The following is a 17,809-nucleotide window of genomic DNA, read 5'->3' as shown; positions in this document are numbered from 1 at the left end:
GTTTAATGTTTGCCCTGTCGTGCTGGGGAGTCATCGTGCCAAGTTACCAGCTGATGCCCAGAAGTTTATGAGTACATAAATAATAGCTGAAATAGTTTTCTGGAGCCATGTTTGGAGGTAAGCATCCGTCCTTTGATTTGTTGTGTTGTAGTTAAACTTCCTTTGGCATGGCGCTGGGGATTGGAACCCCACTGCATTACCCACTACAGTTGGAATACATTAATAGGATTTTGCAGCTTTTTGCAGCTGTATTTGTACAACTTCATCTTGAAATAATTTTAATTTCTGTGCCTAGGCTTATAATTTTTTCAAGCGCGTTACACAGTTGGCTGTACATAATTATGTCTTACAGCCATAAGCACTGACAATCTGCTTACCTAAACTTTTCTGCTCTAAACTTGTCATTTAACTGATGGCGAAGGAATTGCATGTAATTCGCCAGATCAGAAATTAAATTATCAATTAATAACACTGCAAAAAAAAAAAAAAAAATACACAAATTCAGTACGTCTGCTGGAATATCTGCAGTTAAAAAGACTGCCAAGCACTGGTGAGCGCTGTTGCTGGCTTTGGGGGTTAATTTCAGAAACTCAGAGTGTGCCGTAGAAGGCAAGAAGATGGAGGAAGGCTCCGTGCCATTCAGAGCTGGCGGCAGGGCTTCTCATAAAAGCTCCGCGCGGCGCCGTGTCCTCGAGCAGCTCTGTCTGCCCTGTGCATTAAAAGCACGTGGACAGGGAGCGCGTCAATAAATTACATGGAGAAGGCTAACATGAATTCAAGTCAAAGTAAGCAGGGGGCTCAGCTCTCACCCTCACGGAAGTGCGTTTAATGAAAGAGGAATGTTTGCCAAAAATTCAGCGCTGTGAAAACGTTCCGAGTGTGCAGAGTTCAGCTCGGCCTGAAATTTTCTTGATGGCAAGCTCCCATCCCTATCGAATGAAGCAGATTTGTGGAAATGACTGTTTGAGCCTAAGAACGCCCATGCTGGGATGCAATGTACGTCCACCTTTGGACAGAAGTTGGCAATGAGGAAAAGGGTCTGGAAGACCTGGCATTTTATCCAAGCATCACTAACATATGAGAGAAAGAGTTTTAGGACCAGGATCACCTCACACTGGCTTCATTCAGTTCAGAATAAATGACAGATTAAACCTGCAGTAGTACATGGGAAGAAATTCATTTTCAGCCTCCTCAGCTTTGATGGGTCCATTTACTGACCACTGAAATACCTTCTGTATACACTGTGTGGAGTAATCGGCCCCGCAGAACAAACCAGTGGGTTTGCTGTTCCTATAATTAAACTTATTAGAAAGACTCTGAAAACTGCAGAGCTTTAAATCCTGCTCTGCGAGCGTCCCAAAGTAGTGTCACAAAATGAGCCTCAGCAGATTTTGTTCACCAAAATATACACACTAGAGGGTTTTATTGTGGCTTCCTATTGTTAGCTATTTGCAGACAGGTCTAAAAGCTTAATTTTATGCTGAGAGCAGCATTCACAATCATGCCACAGCACCGCTTCTCCGTGATCAGTGATATCTGTAGGTGCTGTGCAGAATGTAAATTCAGTGCATGCTTATATAAGGTCAGAAAAACTAATCAGAGGGGGAAAGCCAGCGCTCATTACAGAAGCAAAGGTCATACTAAGACCAATTATATCCCTTGAGTCTGGGAAAAACTCTTTTCATGAGGACACAAGTGTGTTTGTTCCCCAATCAATGCTTTTTTCCTGTGCCCTACCAAGAGGAACGCTGCTTGTGTTAAATTGCTGTGTGAGATTGTGCAAAGACCATTTTTCCCTTGTTCTTCTGCTGCGCAGCTTAATTTTTAAATGTCATGGACCAGGTTCACAGCTGAAATAAATTAGCATGCTTCTGCTTGAAGCCAGTGAGTCTGCACTGATTTATACTAGCTGAGGGTTTCAATCATTAGTTCAGTGATCAGGTTACTCCCGGGAAGGTCAGTATTTGCTACTCTTGTTTGTCTTCTGAGCTGAGCACTCTGCCTACTGCCCAGCTTTACCCTGAAGGGTGCTGGATTCTCTCTGTCAGGTTGCCTTTGTGGCGATGCTGTATAAGGCATAGGGGTAGACATAATTTAAAAAGAAATTGGAACAAAGTCCTGCTGCTGTGATTTGTTTCCCTTGACCATTTAGGGACAGACATGGCAGGAAACAGCAGCGTCAGCCACAGGATGGTACCATGCGTGTTAGGGTAACTGTGCTCTTCATGAATCAGTTCCATAGGACGATCTTCTCTTTTGTAACATGAATCTTCCATTATAGGGATAAGCAGAATTCCCAGAGGTATTTGCTTTGACCTTTGTCATGGAGCATCCTCGACAGCAGAGGAGGGCTTGTAACATCTGCTTCCAATCCCAGATATTTGGTATCAGCCACTTGCATCTCATACAGTATGAACTGGCTTCAGTTCTTTGGGGCCAGAAATTGCCAGATAGTGGTGCGTACAGCTCCGCTGGGACGCCTTCAGTCACAACACTGAAGAATCTGCTCTCTTGTAGGTGAGATAAGAGAAGGACTAGTAAAAACAGGTTTTGTTGCTCCTGCTATCACTATTCTGGCAGTGATAAGCCCTCGGTCATGTGGCGGCATTCTGCTAATCTGTAGCAATCTCCTCTTCCCTCTCACTCACCTCACTGCACTGAAGCATTGCTATAGAGAAGTGCTTAAAAACAGAGCTGGCTGCAAAGAGCCCGAAGGAAAGCACTTGTTGCTTTGGAAATTACCCTGCCCTGTCAGTTATCATTAGATATGGATGATCCATTAGCATTGGCTAGCTCCTGATACGGACATTAGCTTCTTGACCTTCATAATAGCAAGTAATGAAAATTGCTTAATTATTTAATCATGAAGACCATGCAACAAATTGCAATTTACTGAGTTTTCACTGGTAAAGATGGAGAGCTGGCAGTGCTGGCCTTCTTGTAGCTGCTGCCAGTCCCAAGTCACTGCTCAGAAGCCTTGGCCCATCTGCAGGGTTACAGAAATCCTGCAGATCTCAGTCCCACAGCATCCAGGCAACTCACACTAGAATGAATTCTTTGCACTTGCAGTGTGTGAAAGCAAAGCTTTGATGCTGCAGATCCAGAGCCCCATTGCAGTGCTGCATATCAGATATTCTCTGTTTGTGGTGTCTCATCTGATCACATGCGAAGTACGGCTTCCTAGGCAAAAGGATTGCTGTTTTGATTTTATCCCAAGCAGAGTAATGGTATTTTTCAATTGGACTGGGAGTCAGACAAGTTCATTTTCATCCCATGCTCCTGTTTGGGGTCACACATAGTTACTGGTTAGCAACGTGGGCAGAAATTCTTCTTTCCTGCACTCCAGTGTCCTTATTGAGCCAAATTTATATTCTCCTGTTCTCCACCTGCTTGGTCTTCCTCCAAATCCAGAAGAAAAACAATTCAAAAACCTTGAAAGGGGAGAGAGAGAGCAAGCGAGCAAAGATTATCAAGGCTATGATGGGCATAGGGAGAGCCCTGGAGGAACACATCCACATGGACATAGTCAGTCTGAAGGGAGCTGCTGCCCTGGCCAGCAGCCCTTGGATAGAGGCAGCCTCCTGCCAGCCAGAGAACCTGCTGGAAGCTCTCTGCAGCCGAGCAATTGGTGACCTGACATCGCCAAGCACTCATGAGGTTATGTGGGGGGAGTGCAGCCCTCATCCTGTAGCTTCATTTCTTTCTCTAATGCAGGCTGCGTCATCAGGTACATCAGCAATTGAAGGGAAAGGCTGAACAAGCCCAGAGGAGCTGTGGTTGCCTTATCCGTGGAGGCACTGAATACCAGGCCAGGCAGCTTGTTCTGATGGGTGGCAATTCTGCCCATGGCAGGGAGTTGGAACTGGATTATATACAAGGTCCCTTCCAACCTAAGCCATTCTATAATTCTCAGTTCTATGGAAGCTTTAATATATTTGACATACTAGTCTTAGTCTGTTTTATCATCAAAATAAATACATTATCAATCATTTTGTGCAAGTTTTCACTGTAGGAAAATAGAGCCTGACATGAAAAACATCCAGCCATTAGAATAAAACAAGTAGTTTGTAGTTTGGATTTTGTAGTTTGGCTTTGGATTCATATTCTATAAAAGCAGAGGAAGAAACTTAATCTGGATAACAATAATGATGGTAGCTAACTGCTGATCAAAGCTCCTGTAGAACAGCATTTATCACAGTGCATTTCAACCATGGAAAAAGTGGGCACTGAGTCTAAATGTAGTCCTTGGTTCTGTCCCTGTGACATAAGGAGAGGGAAGACGACTTATTCCAGGAAATTTGATGTATGCTGTGTTCAGGATAAGGGGACGCATTTTCTTCTGCAGTTGTTTTGCTGTGCTGTTCCTTTGGCTTTGTTAGATCAGATACAGTGCTTTTAGAAAGCTGCATGTGAGATGGAACCAGCTCCAGCTGAGGGAAGGGAGAAACCCACAGTTGTAAATGTGTCCGGCATTTCCATCCTTTCTTTCTTTGCCAATAGACTTCTCTTCCTACCTAACCTTGTTTGCAAATAGTGCCAGCAGGGGAAATGTAGTTCAATTGAGAGTAGTTCTGTCTGGCAGTGGATACAGACTTGCAGGCTGCTATTGAGCCCAGTGCTGCAGTAAATGGAAGTATTCTTTTTAGCCCAACGTGTAACTGCTCTTACCATGCCATCCTCTTTGCAAGGTGCAGAATAGATGGTTTTCTCTGAAGACATTTCAGAGAAACTTTAGTTGTCTTTTTTATCTTTCTAGCAGGAGACTTGGGATCATTGGCAGGTCTGGTAAAAGGAGACAGGAGTTAATTATTACTTCGATCTGGTTGGGTCTCCAAATCTATCTTGATTTTTCCCTGTCCATTTTACTCTTGCATGTATTCATTGAAACCAAATGTGGTTCAGTAAGCAATATGCAGTAATTTCTTTGGAAAAAGCAGGGGTAGAGATGTGTCTATTTGGGTCTATCTAAGATCTATCTGACTTTTGAAACAACTGTGAAATAAGAGTTAAGAACTTTTATACAAATGACTCTTAAACATATTGCAGATTCGGTTAAAAATAAATAAGTCAGTCCTTAGCAGAGATTTCAATAAGCAGTAAGAGTAGCTGAATTAAAATATTTCCACTAAAATTAATGAGCCAATCCTGGAATGCTTAGACTGACTCTTAAGTGTGCTCATTTAAAGACGTTGAATATGTTTGCCTGTCTGAATTTCTATGGAGCATTTTGAATGCATGACAGATTATAGTTTTCAATTATTTTAATTTGGTTTTCTTAATGGGGAAAATAGCTAAGAGCTTAATAATAAAAGGCACTCATTGCTTATCATTTACATTATTTTATGTGGTCATTAATAATTATAATGGATTTTATAAAACAAAAAAATCAGGCCCAAGTCTCCCCGGATCATGTCAATGCAAATGTTGCATAGTATTTTATGGGAGATTTGGGAAATGAAGTCTTTTTAAAGGATATCCTTAACACAGTATCTCTATAGAGCCACTTGAAGAACTTTAAAGGAAATTTACTTTTTCGCCTGCTCTGGAGGTGGAAATGCCACAGATTGTATAATCTGCCTGCTGTAGTTCTCTAGACACATTCCCAGCTGCAGACATATACCATCACTGGGTAACATGCAGATCCCAGACTGTGCACAGCTCAGTGAAACCCACTGGTGATTTAAGAAGGGACCTAGTGAGTGCACTGTGTAATGTGAATGCCTGTATATACACCAGAAGGCATTGAGTCACCAACGTACTTCTGTGTGGGGCTTGACTGTTTGGTAAGTAAATATTCAGGAGGCCAAGTGTTAATTCCCATAAACTGAGAGGAGAAGCAAGCAGCAATGTCCTGGGTTCCTGCTCTTATGTGGAAATGGCTGGGTGATTGTCATGGTTCTATGTTTTTGTTTTTTTCTTTTTGGGTTTCAGTATTCCACATCAAAACATCATGTAGTGTACGGGGCATTAAAGTGTCACTGCCCCAACCCCAGCTACCTATCCCTGTACATTACAGCAGTCACGGGATCTGGCCCTTCCGGGTGGGGGGGGGCGCTCTCTTGCTGCCTGGCAGTGGGTGCTGGAGGGTGCTTTCCTGGCCGTTCCAAGTTTTTCAGGTTTGAATCGGTCCCGGGAACTCTCTCTCTCATCTTGTCTGATTTATTCATCTCAATTTCAATTAAATTGTATATATATTGTGTTTTCTTGTATTCCAATATTATAGTAAAATAAGTTTTCCTCCATAGATTGTTGCCGCTGCTCTTTTCCTCCCTTCCTTCCTTCCCATTTTTTTGTGGGACTGGGGTAGGGGGGGAGGGCAGAGGCCTGCCGCCCCTGTCACGGACATAGATTGATCTGGTCAACTCCGTGACAGTGATATATCTTCAGATTTACTTGAGCAATGTATTTAGACTGTAGCTTGGTTCTTGCTATGGTACAATAAAAATGCCAACATCAGGTTTGATTTTACTAATCCACACGTGATCATGTGCTGCCCAGTTAACTCATAGGTCTTAAAACTCCAAGACAGTTGTGTGTTTCTAGGTGTGGGGAGCATATAAGTAGGTTAGTTTGCTTGTTGCCGGAGGCTGTGAAAAATGAAGCCCATCTAAGGTTGCTTTGTGTACTTACAATACATCATCCTCTTCACTGCAGTTGCATGCAAGCTCTTGCTTTTGCTGTTTTACTTAAATTTGGTCCCAACCTGCCACTGGCAGTGGTTTGAGAACTGTAGAAAGGTTGTGGGTGTCCAGAAGAGAGGAATAAATACAAGATTGTTCCTACCCTTTAAATGTAGCTTGTTACATCCAGGAGTGCTATTGGCGCTGCCCTCTCTGTAGGCTCAGAATCCTCCCTTGTTCAGCATTTCCCTCCATGTCCACTTTCCTAGCCCTCCAGGCATAGAATCATGGAATCAAAGAATCATGGACATTGGAAAAGACCTCTAAGATCCCCAAGCCCCATCCAGCCCATCATGCCCACTGCCCACATCTCTCGTGCCAATCTCCATGATTCCTGAACATTTCCAGGCATGGCGACCTCACTACCTCCCTGAAAAGAAATTTTTCCCAATACCCAACCTGATATCCCCATTCTTACTCTAAGCAACCTCTGCTGTGCCACTTTTCTCTCTCACTTTTCTTGTCAGTGTCATGCTCCAAAACCTGAGCAATTTACAGACTCCCTGGAGCCCTCCAACATGCTGACCGTGCAGCTCTCAGTGCCCCTCATTCTTTGCAGTTCTCCCTGTCACTCAGAAGGTTTGTGCATTCTGCACCCTGCAGTGAGGGGTGGCAAATGCTGGAGCACAGGGCGGCTACAGATCAGCAGGAGCCAAACAGAGGGATAAAATCTGGTACCTCTGAGGAGCTCCTCAGTGGAAATTGTGCTTGCCAGTAAAACTTGTGAAAACAGTTGAGCTCCACGTTAAATCCTGGCAGAGATGCACAAACCTTAAGATTCTATCTGCAAAGGAGGGATGCAATCCTGTGTCACATGCTGGCAGCTTTTCAAGCCCATCTAAATGTGACATTGCTACAAAGCAGAAAGCCAGTTCTGAAAGGCTTAGCTCTGTCTTATCTCAAGATCTACAATGTTCATTTTCACACACATTAGTTATTATATCTAAACCTCTAGTGGAAAATACCCATCTGTGAAATTATGCTGATTTCTCCTGTTTCTGGGATTACTCTGTAGAAGTGAGAGCTCTGTCAGAGTCCTGGCATTCTGTTTCTCATTTGCAAGCTTTGACCACTGCCCCTAGCCTCAATTTTGGCTGGGAAATCAGTCTGGGAGCTCAGACCCTATACCCCATGCGTGGCCATCCAGCTTTGAGGTTGTGGGTGCAAGTGGTCTGTCTGTATCCATCAGCGTAGGTGTGCTCTCTTCATCCCAAGGTTCTTGCATGGAAAGTCTCACCTGTGCTCCTGAGATGCCGTAAGATCAGGAGATTGCATCATCCACCATAAACTGCCTTTCTGTTTGGGGCATTTTCCCTCACCAGTGTAGCAATCTAATCTGAGCTCCATCCCAAAGGGCTCTTTTAGAGAGTAAAAGCAGCTTTACAAGCAAATTTCTTGATGACATTCACCAAGCATCTTCATTCATCCTGCTCCCATCAGGAGATGCAGCGTTGTGCCATGCCTGGTGCTGGACTTCGAAGCACTGAGGGTTCCCTGAGCAAAAAACATGTAACTACAGCGAAGGAAAACCATCCTTCTGCCATCTGCTTTATAACCCAGAAACCCGCATAGCTACTGACTGCATTATAAAATGAAACATAAATGAATAAAATTCATGTGTGTGTTCTGCAGTCGGAGTGTTATAATATGGATATGTTACCATCTTCTCACTTCCCAAGCATAAATGAATGAAAAAGCAACTCTCTCCTGAGCTTGTAAATTCCCCCAGCCAGTAATTTTTTTTCTCCTGACCTAGTGAATTCCTTGGGAATAGAGATTTATTATTATTATTATTATTATTATTATTATTATTATCATTATTATGATAAACTGCTTCAGTAACGGTTCCAACAAAAGAAGTAAACCTTACATTGTATTCAGATAATGTTCTTAACTTCTCAACAAGATTTACTAAATTGCACCCTGGGAATTATGCAAATGAAACTTTTGGTCAAAATGTTACAGGATTACTGTAACTTTTTTTTTTTTTTTTAATCTCATTAAAAGCACTAAAATTACATGTTCCAATATAAGAGCGTGCCTTTTCGCGATGAATATCTCCCTGGTAGTAATATGTGCTATGCTTCATTGTCAGTGGTCTTTGTAACTTTCCATGGCAAGCCCTGCTTGTACATATTCTCTGAACACTTCACATCCTTGTACTCTTAATGGAAGTGGAGCTAAGCGCAGGTAAAAGGCAAACCATTGTAGTATGTTGGCAATTAGCAACGAATAATGAGTCATTGCTGAATATTTGCAATGTATTTCCCTGTCTTTGTTTTGCTCAATACAGTATAATCATCTCATGGATTTTGTCATAGCATAATTGAGTAAGTTGTGTGGGTCTTATGATATATTTCATCTCACAGATCTGCAGTGATTTACATACAGACAGCTTAGACCCTATTAATGCTAATAAAGTGCTGCAAGGACATTCTATAGCATGCACTTTATTAAACTGTACATAGCTTTCTTAGAGAGCTTCTGTTTATCTGTGTTTCCTGAAAATAAAATATAGTGCCTTTAGCACTAAATATTTAAATCCAGCCTCTTTTTCCATGTTTCTGTCTCTCTCTATGCATTTCTAATGCTTCTATCACAGTGGGATCGGGGTACTGTATGCAACAGGAAATAGAGCATAAAAACGTCCATGAAGAACTGGCAGACGCCCCTCTTCTGTGATTCAGGTTAAAATCGCTTCCATTTCAGTTCTTGAAGGGAGGCTGGTTTGGTGTTTGGTGCTTGTGCTCTAGTCATGGCTGTAGCTGAGCTGAATTGGGTTTGGGTCTGTGCCTGAGGAGCCCCTCCTGGCTTCTGTGTTTCAGTGAGCAAAAAGGGAGCAAATGTGCAGACACCCTGATGCAGGTACACTGATGGTGATGGGCACACAGCTATGTGGCCTGCGTTACCTTTTTCTGTTCTTTCTTCTTAATTTCAGAGATGGAAACCCCACACTGACTCAAAGCCACAAACGTGGCTTCCTACGTTTTCACTTACCTTGAGCCTGACCTCCTGACTTGAGTTATTCATTTGCACAGACATTCACATAAATCCCATTTCCAGCCCTGCCTACCTGATGGGGTGAGAGCTGAGCTTCTAAAAATGGGCACTGCAGACTTCAGTTACTGAGCTGAGGGGCCATTTGCCGTCATTAAAACCACAGTTGTGCAAGCAAAGCTTAGGTTTAATATACTCTTCTTCACCCATGGATTTGCTAATGAAAACTGGATTCCTGCCTGACTGCTTGGGTCCCTATTACAAATACCCACTGGGCACACACAGACCTGCATAAACGGTGGTGTGAGGCACGAGGGCACTTTCTCTGTGTCCACAGTACCTGTTCTAAGTGATGACACCAGTGCAAGCCCTATCAGTTTTTCTTGGTGCTAATAGCCTAAAGAAGCAGTGAATCCTGTAGAGAAAGACAGATGAAACTGTCTGTATTCCCTGACCTTCAGCTCCAGCAGTGTGGGTGCAGCACGAATCAATCCTCACGGTGCCGAGCAATAACTGACATCATTAGCTGTTGGCAGCAGCAGACTGCTCAGTGGAGGCAGTGCGAAGAAACGAGTGTACAAACTTGGTAACGATCGGGACAAAGGCATCAAAGGAGATGCTTGGAGATGCTTGTTGGCGATCTGGTGTCTTCTGCACCAACGTTCAGCACACTGTGTCAGGAGAGGAGGAAATAGCAATGGGTGATGTGTGGAAGGAGTGCGAGAGCAACCCATGGCACATCCCAACCCCTTGCTGCTGGGGAAGGCACCTCTGCTTCCCACTCTGGGGCCTCCTGCCCCCTGCTGAGCCCCTTCAAGGCAGCTGCCAGAGCGGATATGTTGACATGCACTCACTCACTAGATTTCCATTACCTTCTCACTACTTTGTTGTATTCATAGACCTGTTTGAGGAAAAAGATGCACTGCCTTATGCTGCCAGAATGGTTTGTGGTGGTGCGGGGGGTGATAATTTATTTGTACCTTGCACTTTGTTTCAGGAATAGTCATGGTGTTGCAAGAACTTCTTTCAGCATTTGATCAGAAAATTAAATTTCAGCTTAAAGAGATAGTCAAGGTTGCTAGGACAACATATTAACCTCGCTTTTTTATTTTCTTGTCTCTATATCCAAGGTATGTGCAATTCGTCATGCTGTATTTGATTTGTTATGTGCTTCTCAAGGTATGGGAGGGAAGGAGTTTCAAAAGCAATGTGCCAGACGCACCTTTCCTCAACAAATGGGCAAATGGGCAAATGATAACGTCCTACCAGGCATTCCCAGCCTCCCTCCTCCATCCTGCAGGGCTGCACAAGGCAGGAACAAGGAGTTTGGCTCTATGAATGTCGTGGGAACATTTGTGTGCACAGTTACATGGACTGAGAACAGGATGGAGGGGACAGCAGGGAGTATTTCTGAAAGTGGTGAATAGCTGTGAGGTGTTGGCTGTAACTGAACAATCTGGACACTTTCAGGAGCTTATGGTTTCAATAGCAAGTAAACGGCATTTTTTATCCATATATATTCTCCCACTTCTAAGGCAAAAAGTCAGAATTTCAATGATTCCTAGAGGATCATCATGAATAAAAGAGAAGAAAAAATAACAAAATATGTGGAAGAAACTTTTCCTGGCTTTTTCCCAAATCTTCGGCATACAGCTCGAGTTCCTTGTCAAAATTGACAGCGGTTTTACATTTATGCAGATTCCAGGCTCAGATCTTTAAAGTTGTTTAAACATCCATATGGCTTTTGTCCAAAGCTTATTGACGGTTGCCTTTGTTATTCCATCCAGATTCGTTCCGATAAGGACAAAGAGATCCATATCAGGTACAGCATCACCGGAGTGGGAGCCGACCAGCCGCCAATGGAAGTCTTCAGCATTGACCCTGTGTCTGGGAGGATGTATGTGACCCGCCCGATGGACAGAGAGGAAAGAGCCTCCTACCATGTGAGCACGATACGCCAAGGGGAAAAAAGACAGTTGGGGGTTTATCTAGGTTTGCAGGCTCTATCAGCCACGCCAGTGCAAAGCAGCATTAAACCAATGTCCTTTTCCAGCACAGAGCCACCCATTTCTTTATAGTGGTGCAACTGCACACTGCTTATTAAATCCATGCAGATTTATCTGCGGACTGAACCCCTCAAAACCGTGCGAAACCATCCGCAACATTAGCATGTCTTGGGAAACTGCTAATTTAGGAATCATTACTGCAGCTAAACATGCAATAATTGGCATCGTCATTTTTCATTTTAAATTGCTAGGAGATGTTCAGGCAGTATGATGGGGGTGTGTCAGATAGGTTTTTAAATATGCAGATAGGCTAATATTAAATACGAGGGAATTAATTAAGATTAATTACTCTCAAAAGTGCTGCCTTTCACTACCCTAGTTCTTAAAATGCTCTACCTGCAATATGCTTTGAGTGTAATTGGTCGTTATGTTGTGATATAAATCACAGTCTGTACATTACATGGTGTAATTGCACAGAGGACACGGCCCCACAAATTGCTTTAAAAAAGTGTTGCACCTCACACGATGGCTCTGCAAAATTTCAAATGCTTTCTGCATCTACGCTTTAGTTGTCTCCCTGAGAGGCTGTAATAGGTCGTTTCATGGATTGCTTTATATCAGCAGTAGCCACATCTGTGGGCATCATAACAGCCCTTCCCAGGGATGCTGTGATGTCAGTGATGAAATATGGGTCACTTGCACTGACACCATCCCCAACTGCTCCGTCAGAGACACACATTCTGTCAGCTTTATCAGGTGTCCAGTTAACCATGTTGACACACCTTTGGGACTGGGGTGAGAGGACAAAGAAATAGATTGCCTCTTCAGCTGGGTGGAAAAAGATTTCTCCTGGGTGAAGGGGAGTCTGAAGGGGAGTTATTTTATCCTCTGTGAACGTGAACAATTATTTTGTTTGTGGTGCCTGTGAAAATATGAAGGGAAATCATTTTGGAAAAGGAATATTTGAGATGATACTGTGTGTGTCATCTCATCATTGTTGATATTGTTTCAGCGGTGCCGGATTATTATGAAATGATGTAGTTGGTAAAACTATGCACACATAAATGCTTCAGATGGAGTCTGTATGATGTCTAGTAATGGACACTCTAAGTCAAAAAATGTGCTGAAAAAGATTTCCTTGCAGTAAAAACTTGTGCAGTGCCCTAATAATAAAATTAACCTGAGGGTTTCAGGGAACTCAGCAGACTGAATTGTCACCCCTGTGAATGGTGCACACCACTGGAATTCCAGCCCTCCTGTTCTTTACAGAAACCTTGATCTGGCAGCTCCAAGCACGAGTAAAAGATTCACTCTCTGAAGGTTACAGGAACATACAGGTTATGGAGAGTGGATTGCTGATAAATATGTTATGAAAGCTTACAGACAAGAATAGTGAGTGATAGAAAATCTTTTTAGCAGAACAATGGAAGATGATAGAGATCATTTCAGTCACGGCTGTAAACAATGTTTAGATCCCTTAGCCTCAGTAGAAATTGATTGATGATTTATTGAATCATCAATTGTTCATTTAATAATCCCTTACAAAGCATTTATAAATACATCATCTTCAAAGCAGTGATCAGAACACTGGTACAGAGTTCATAGAGCAGGAATGGACCATCATGGAAGCTGGAAATATAGGGCCAGCCTCCAAAATGAATATCCAGCTCCGAGCTTTGGCTGTTCCAGTTTTGGTGAAGACAGTGAATGTTCACCATTTCAGACAGCCCAGCCACTCAGTGAAAAGCAAAAGCAGACCTGGAACTCATACTGAGCGCCAGAAAGCAGGGACTCAGGGCTGACCATCTTTGTGTTGGTTTGACACCTGCTATGGGGTTTTCCTGAGCTCTGTTGGATGCTCCGAGCCTGACCCCAGCCTGCACAAGGCCAGCAGTGGGACTGCAATGCCCAGAGCCAGGGGAGCCCAGCATTCTGCACTCCCGAGCTGAACGTCTGCTCGGTGCCTCTGTTACTGCTGAGTGTTGTTCTTGCTGCATTCATTTCCAGGTGACCTAAAATCTAATTATAAAAAAAGAAAAAAAAAAATTGCAAGTGCATGTGAGCCTACAGCTGAAGAGTTCTTTTTCATTAACTCCTACATTCGTAACACGTTTTTTCTTATTATCTGTTTTGCTTTGGGATGACCATTTTTTAAATACTATTTTAATTCTCCCTACGCTTAACAAGACATTCGTCTGATGGAACCTACCTTTTCCCTAAGGTGAAATGGATGCTTTCTCATTAGTTCTATAGCAGAACTTCCCTATAGTTTTTCATGAGCTTCTCAGGACATGCTCCGTGTGATGCATGCAGGGATGGCTGTACCTCTGGGGCTCGTCGTGTCTGCCAGGTGACTCCACAGCAGGGCTGCAGTGCCAGTGGCCACGAGTTCAGCCCTATGTGGGCCTCAGCTGTTTTCTCCTCTGCACTACAAAGCAATGCACAAGCTCTCTAGGGACCTTGCAGACATCCCAGATGCAATGCCAGCTGTAAACATGGTCAGGAAGGTGTGCTGGAGCTGCATGTGAGGGAGCACAGCTTCACGGCATGCTCCCGGTGTGAGCCCCAGCCCAACCCCTTCTGCTACCATCTGTGCTGGGTTCTGGTTGTCTCTGCATCTCCTGCAGGCAGCCCTTCATGGTTATTGCTGCCCACTAAGACTCTGCATGCAGCCACCTTACATAACTGCATTCCCAAAGCCCTTTTTTCACTGGTGACAGAACTAGTGACTCCAAATGGCTTTCCTGATCCAGACAGCAGTTTCATATCAAGCTGCAGTTGGCCAGTCCTAGGGATAGTAAATCAGCATTTTGTTTTCCAACGCATTTTGCATTTTGTGTGTAAAAGCCATTAACAACATTGTCACGTCAGTAAGTCATCACTGCTTCTGGTATGCAAGTAATGTGCATTGTGGAGGAACTCAGAAGCAAGTCCTCAGCCAGTCCCAGACACATGTGTGTGCCTTCAGAATGAGACCCATGACATCATGTCTGGGATGGCTGGAGCAGGACAGGTTAGTTGCAGTCTGAGAAGGAGTTATTTGCGGTGCAAGGAGACAAAAGAGATGAGTCAAAATTCAGGGATGCAGGAGCTAATTCCAATGTTTTTAACTCAGTTCTAGTGAGTAATGCCAGCCATTTGTGTCACAACGCCCTAATTTGCACTTTTAATCACAATTAAGAGCATACAAATTAGTCATGACATTGTATGCTCATTGCTTAGAGTCTCTGTCACTGATTGATAATGTATATTTGTATTAGTAGTATTAGTGCATAAGTAATACTCATATTTAACACAATTCACTGTGTTGACTTTGACTAACTACCTTCAGATACCACCAGCCTCCAGTGTAATCAATAATCATGATACTGAATCATTTGTATGCCAACAGCCATGTTTACACGGCAGACTGTCAGTGGAAAAACCGCAGAGACCTGTGGTGGCTGCTGCAGAATATGATAGCAACAATTGTCAGACTTTCAAACAGTATTTGTTAAGGAATATGGAGCCCACTCTTTGGTTGGTGCATGGTGGAAGTCCCTGCCCTTTCCAGTACTGGTTTTTCCAGCTCTAGGTGATGTCTGTGCCTGACTGAGGGCAGTCATCATCTTTTGTGCCTCGCCCACTGCCATTCACAATGAAGGAGCATTCACGTGCATCTGCTCTCCATCCCATCCATCCTTCTTCTCCCAAAGCACCCACTGGGCACACCTGATCTGCTGAGAGCTGCGGTACACTCACACTGTGCCTTGCACAAATGAGCCTTGTTTTCTCATCTGAAGAATGACTCCAGAACAAAGCGTGGTTCTGTGGCTTGAGGATGTGGGATGAGCATAAGGAGTAGGGTTAGAGGGATGGGGAGAGGAGTACTTAAGGAAGGCAGTATCTGATCTCCCTTGGAGGTACAGTGAGTTTTCCAGTGAACAGACTGCCCCGTTGAGTCCATTTCCTTTACCTTCTTCTTCTGGGAGTGGTCTCTAACTCTAGAGGAACAATCTCTAATGAGGAAGAGCTCCCATTGAGCTGAGCTTAGATACAACGCTCTGTCTCAAGCATCTCTTGTCCCTCAGCTGCAGTAGACACAGACCACAGAAGAAGAGCAGTGTTTTGTGAAAGATTACAGATATGTGACCACAAAGAACTGTTAAAAAGCTGTGCAGAGAGAAAACTCGTGGAAATGCAGGAGAATGCCCATGTACCCAGGCACTGCCCTCCTCCCATAGCTCAGCCCCATCCTGGCGCTGTGCTGGCTCACTGCAGGCAGGTGAGGATCCCCTGTCTCACTGAGTCTTCTTTCCACTGAGCGCAGGTAGCAGCACTCCAGTCATAGATATGTGTGCTCAGTGAGTGCAACAAGCAGAGAGACACGCATTGCTGAAAAATTCCTAACTCCTGGAGATTTCAAACAAAAGCTCTCAAATGTAATTAAAAATTTGCAGGGGGAAGTCAGATCTGAGGGGGAAGATATCAGCCTTGCTCTCTGCTTTATCTCTGAATGGAGCCATTTCCGCTCCTGGAAATACAGCAAGAAGCGGCCCAGTGCTGCCTCAGTTTGAAGATAATAACTTTAATTTTAGCTCCGAATTACTTTTTTTCAAAGGCAATCTGACCTTTGACTTGTAAAGTTATTGAATTGCTACATCTGACACGATGAAGGATAGCTCAACAGGTGGGAGTCAAAGCAGTTTATATTCAGGCAAGGAATACAGATATTAAGACCTTTACAAATCGAGAAATACAAATGGTATATCCTGCATTGAAAGCAAAGTCAGACTTCTTCAGTCACTGAAGAAAAAGTGCTTCTTAACTTCCTTTAAAGAATGTTTTTCGTTCAGCCTATTTCACATGGCAGTTTGTTCTCTTTGCTTGATTAAATGTTAATCCAGTCTATCATAGCAGCATGCAGTTTCTTTTGTTAAGCTCTGGACTTCTGAACACCACACATGAAGGAGAAAGTGGTGCCGATAACGAGCACAGGGAGAGCGAGAGCTGCAGCCAGCTCTAATACAATTAGTGTGTGTATTTGTCACGCTTCAGAGGAGGTGGAGACCTCTGTGCATGGGAGCTCCCATGCTGCAGCACCCAGTGCCTGAAGTGGGGAGCACAGGCCCCATTGCTTGCCCATCACAAGGTGTTAGGGAAGAAGCACACAGTGTGCTCACCAGAGGTGGGTTTTAGGCTCCCCTGTCCACAAGTATTCAAGCAAGGAGGGGTGGCAAGGACTGCAACACTGTGCTGTGGTACCTCCAGTGCCCACCTATGGGCTGCGGAGCTCTTTCTCTGCTTGTCTCCTTTTTCTGGAGGCTGACGGCGACATTCAGCGTGTGCACCATTTAGAGTAGCCATCTGTTCCCTTGAATGAGCAAGCTATCCATTTTCTTCACCTGGTTACTGATTGTTCCAGTCTAATGTTGATTGCTTTGTTTTATTAATTACTCATTTTGACATGCTGTAGCTGTCCCTTTTGTTCAGAAAACAGATGCTCTTGTTTTCCAGCATTATTACTGATGGTTATTGCTAATAAGATAAAGCTGCAGTTCCACTTTAGCTGAGGACTTAACACTGTGGCTCCGGTTATTGTAATGCTTCACCACTGATATTTTAGTTAAGCCTGAGAAAATATTTCATCCTTAAGTGCCACGGGGGCTCCTAGCATTTGAAGGAAAGGGACTGTTCTTACATCTTTTGGTACATAGAGCAATGGGGTCGGTTGACGTTGCTGCTCCTAGAGACTATGATTAAAGAAAGAATAAACAATACTAATGCCCTTCTGGAATCTCTCCACTTATTAATCCCTGTTATTGTGGGTATGAAAGGCTGCAGGTTCCCATAAGAAGCCTCTCAAGTCGATCTCATTTCCTCACTATGTTTGGAAATAAGCAAAATTTGCTCTTCAGATTGTCAGACTAGGTTCAGCACATCTTAAAAATTAGAGCAGAGCGGTCTATTAGCAGTGAAGGGCATGGCATCACTGCACCAGCGTCTATGTGTTTCCACTGACAATATTTTAAAATATTGTTTCAATATTATGTTAAGCTTTGAAAAAGCATGCATGTCTAGAGTTCAGATGGAAACCACATCGCTGCTTTCTCCTGGAATTACTTTCCCACTCAGTTCAATTGTGAG

At 43.6% G+C, this 17,809-nt stretch overlaps 1 protein-coding gene across 1 annotated transcript in view; it reads left to right on the top strand.

Annotated features, from left to right (window-relative positions):
- The window catches only part of CDH4 (cadherin 4), a 412,843-nt gene that overhangs the window by 312,660 nt on the left and 82,374 nt on the right, over positions 1-17,809 (top strand). Inside the window, exon 5 of the mRNA XM_042832267.1 lies at positions 11,465-11,620. Within this exon, the coding sequence (XP_042688201.1) occupies positions 11,465-11,620 (156 nt within the window). The remainder of the gene's footprint in view (positions 1-11,464; positions 11,621-17,809) is intronic.

The sequence above is a fragment of the Centrocercus urophasianus genome, unplaced genomic scaffold (assembly GCF_019232065.1).
Source record: "Centrocercus urophasianus isolate 14NV4802_14NV808 unplaced genomic scaffold, USGS_Curo_1.0 seq_38, whole genome shotgun sequence".
NCBI classification, from domain to species: Eukaryota; Metazoa; Chordata; class Aves; order Galliformes; family Phasianidae; genus Centrocercus; species Centrocercus urophasianus.
This window is presented reverse-complemented; position numbering and strand designations above follow the sequence as displayed.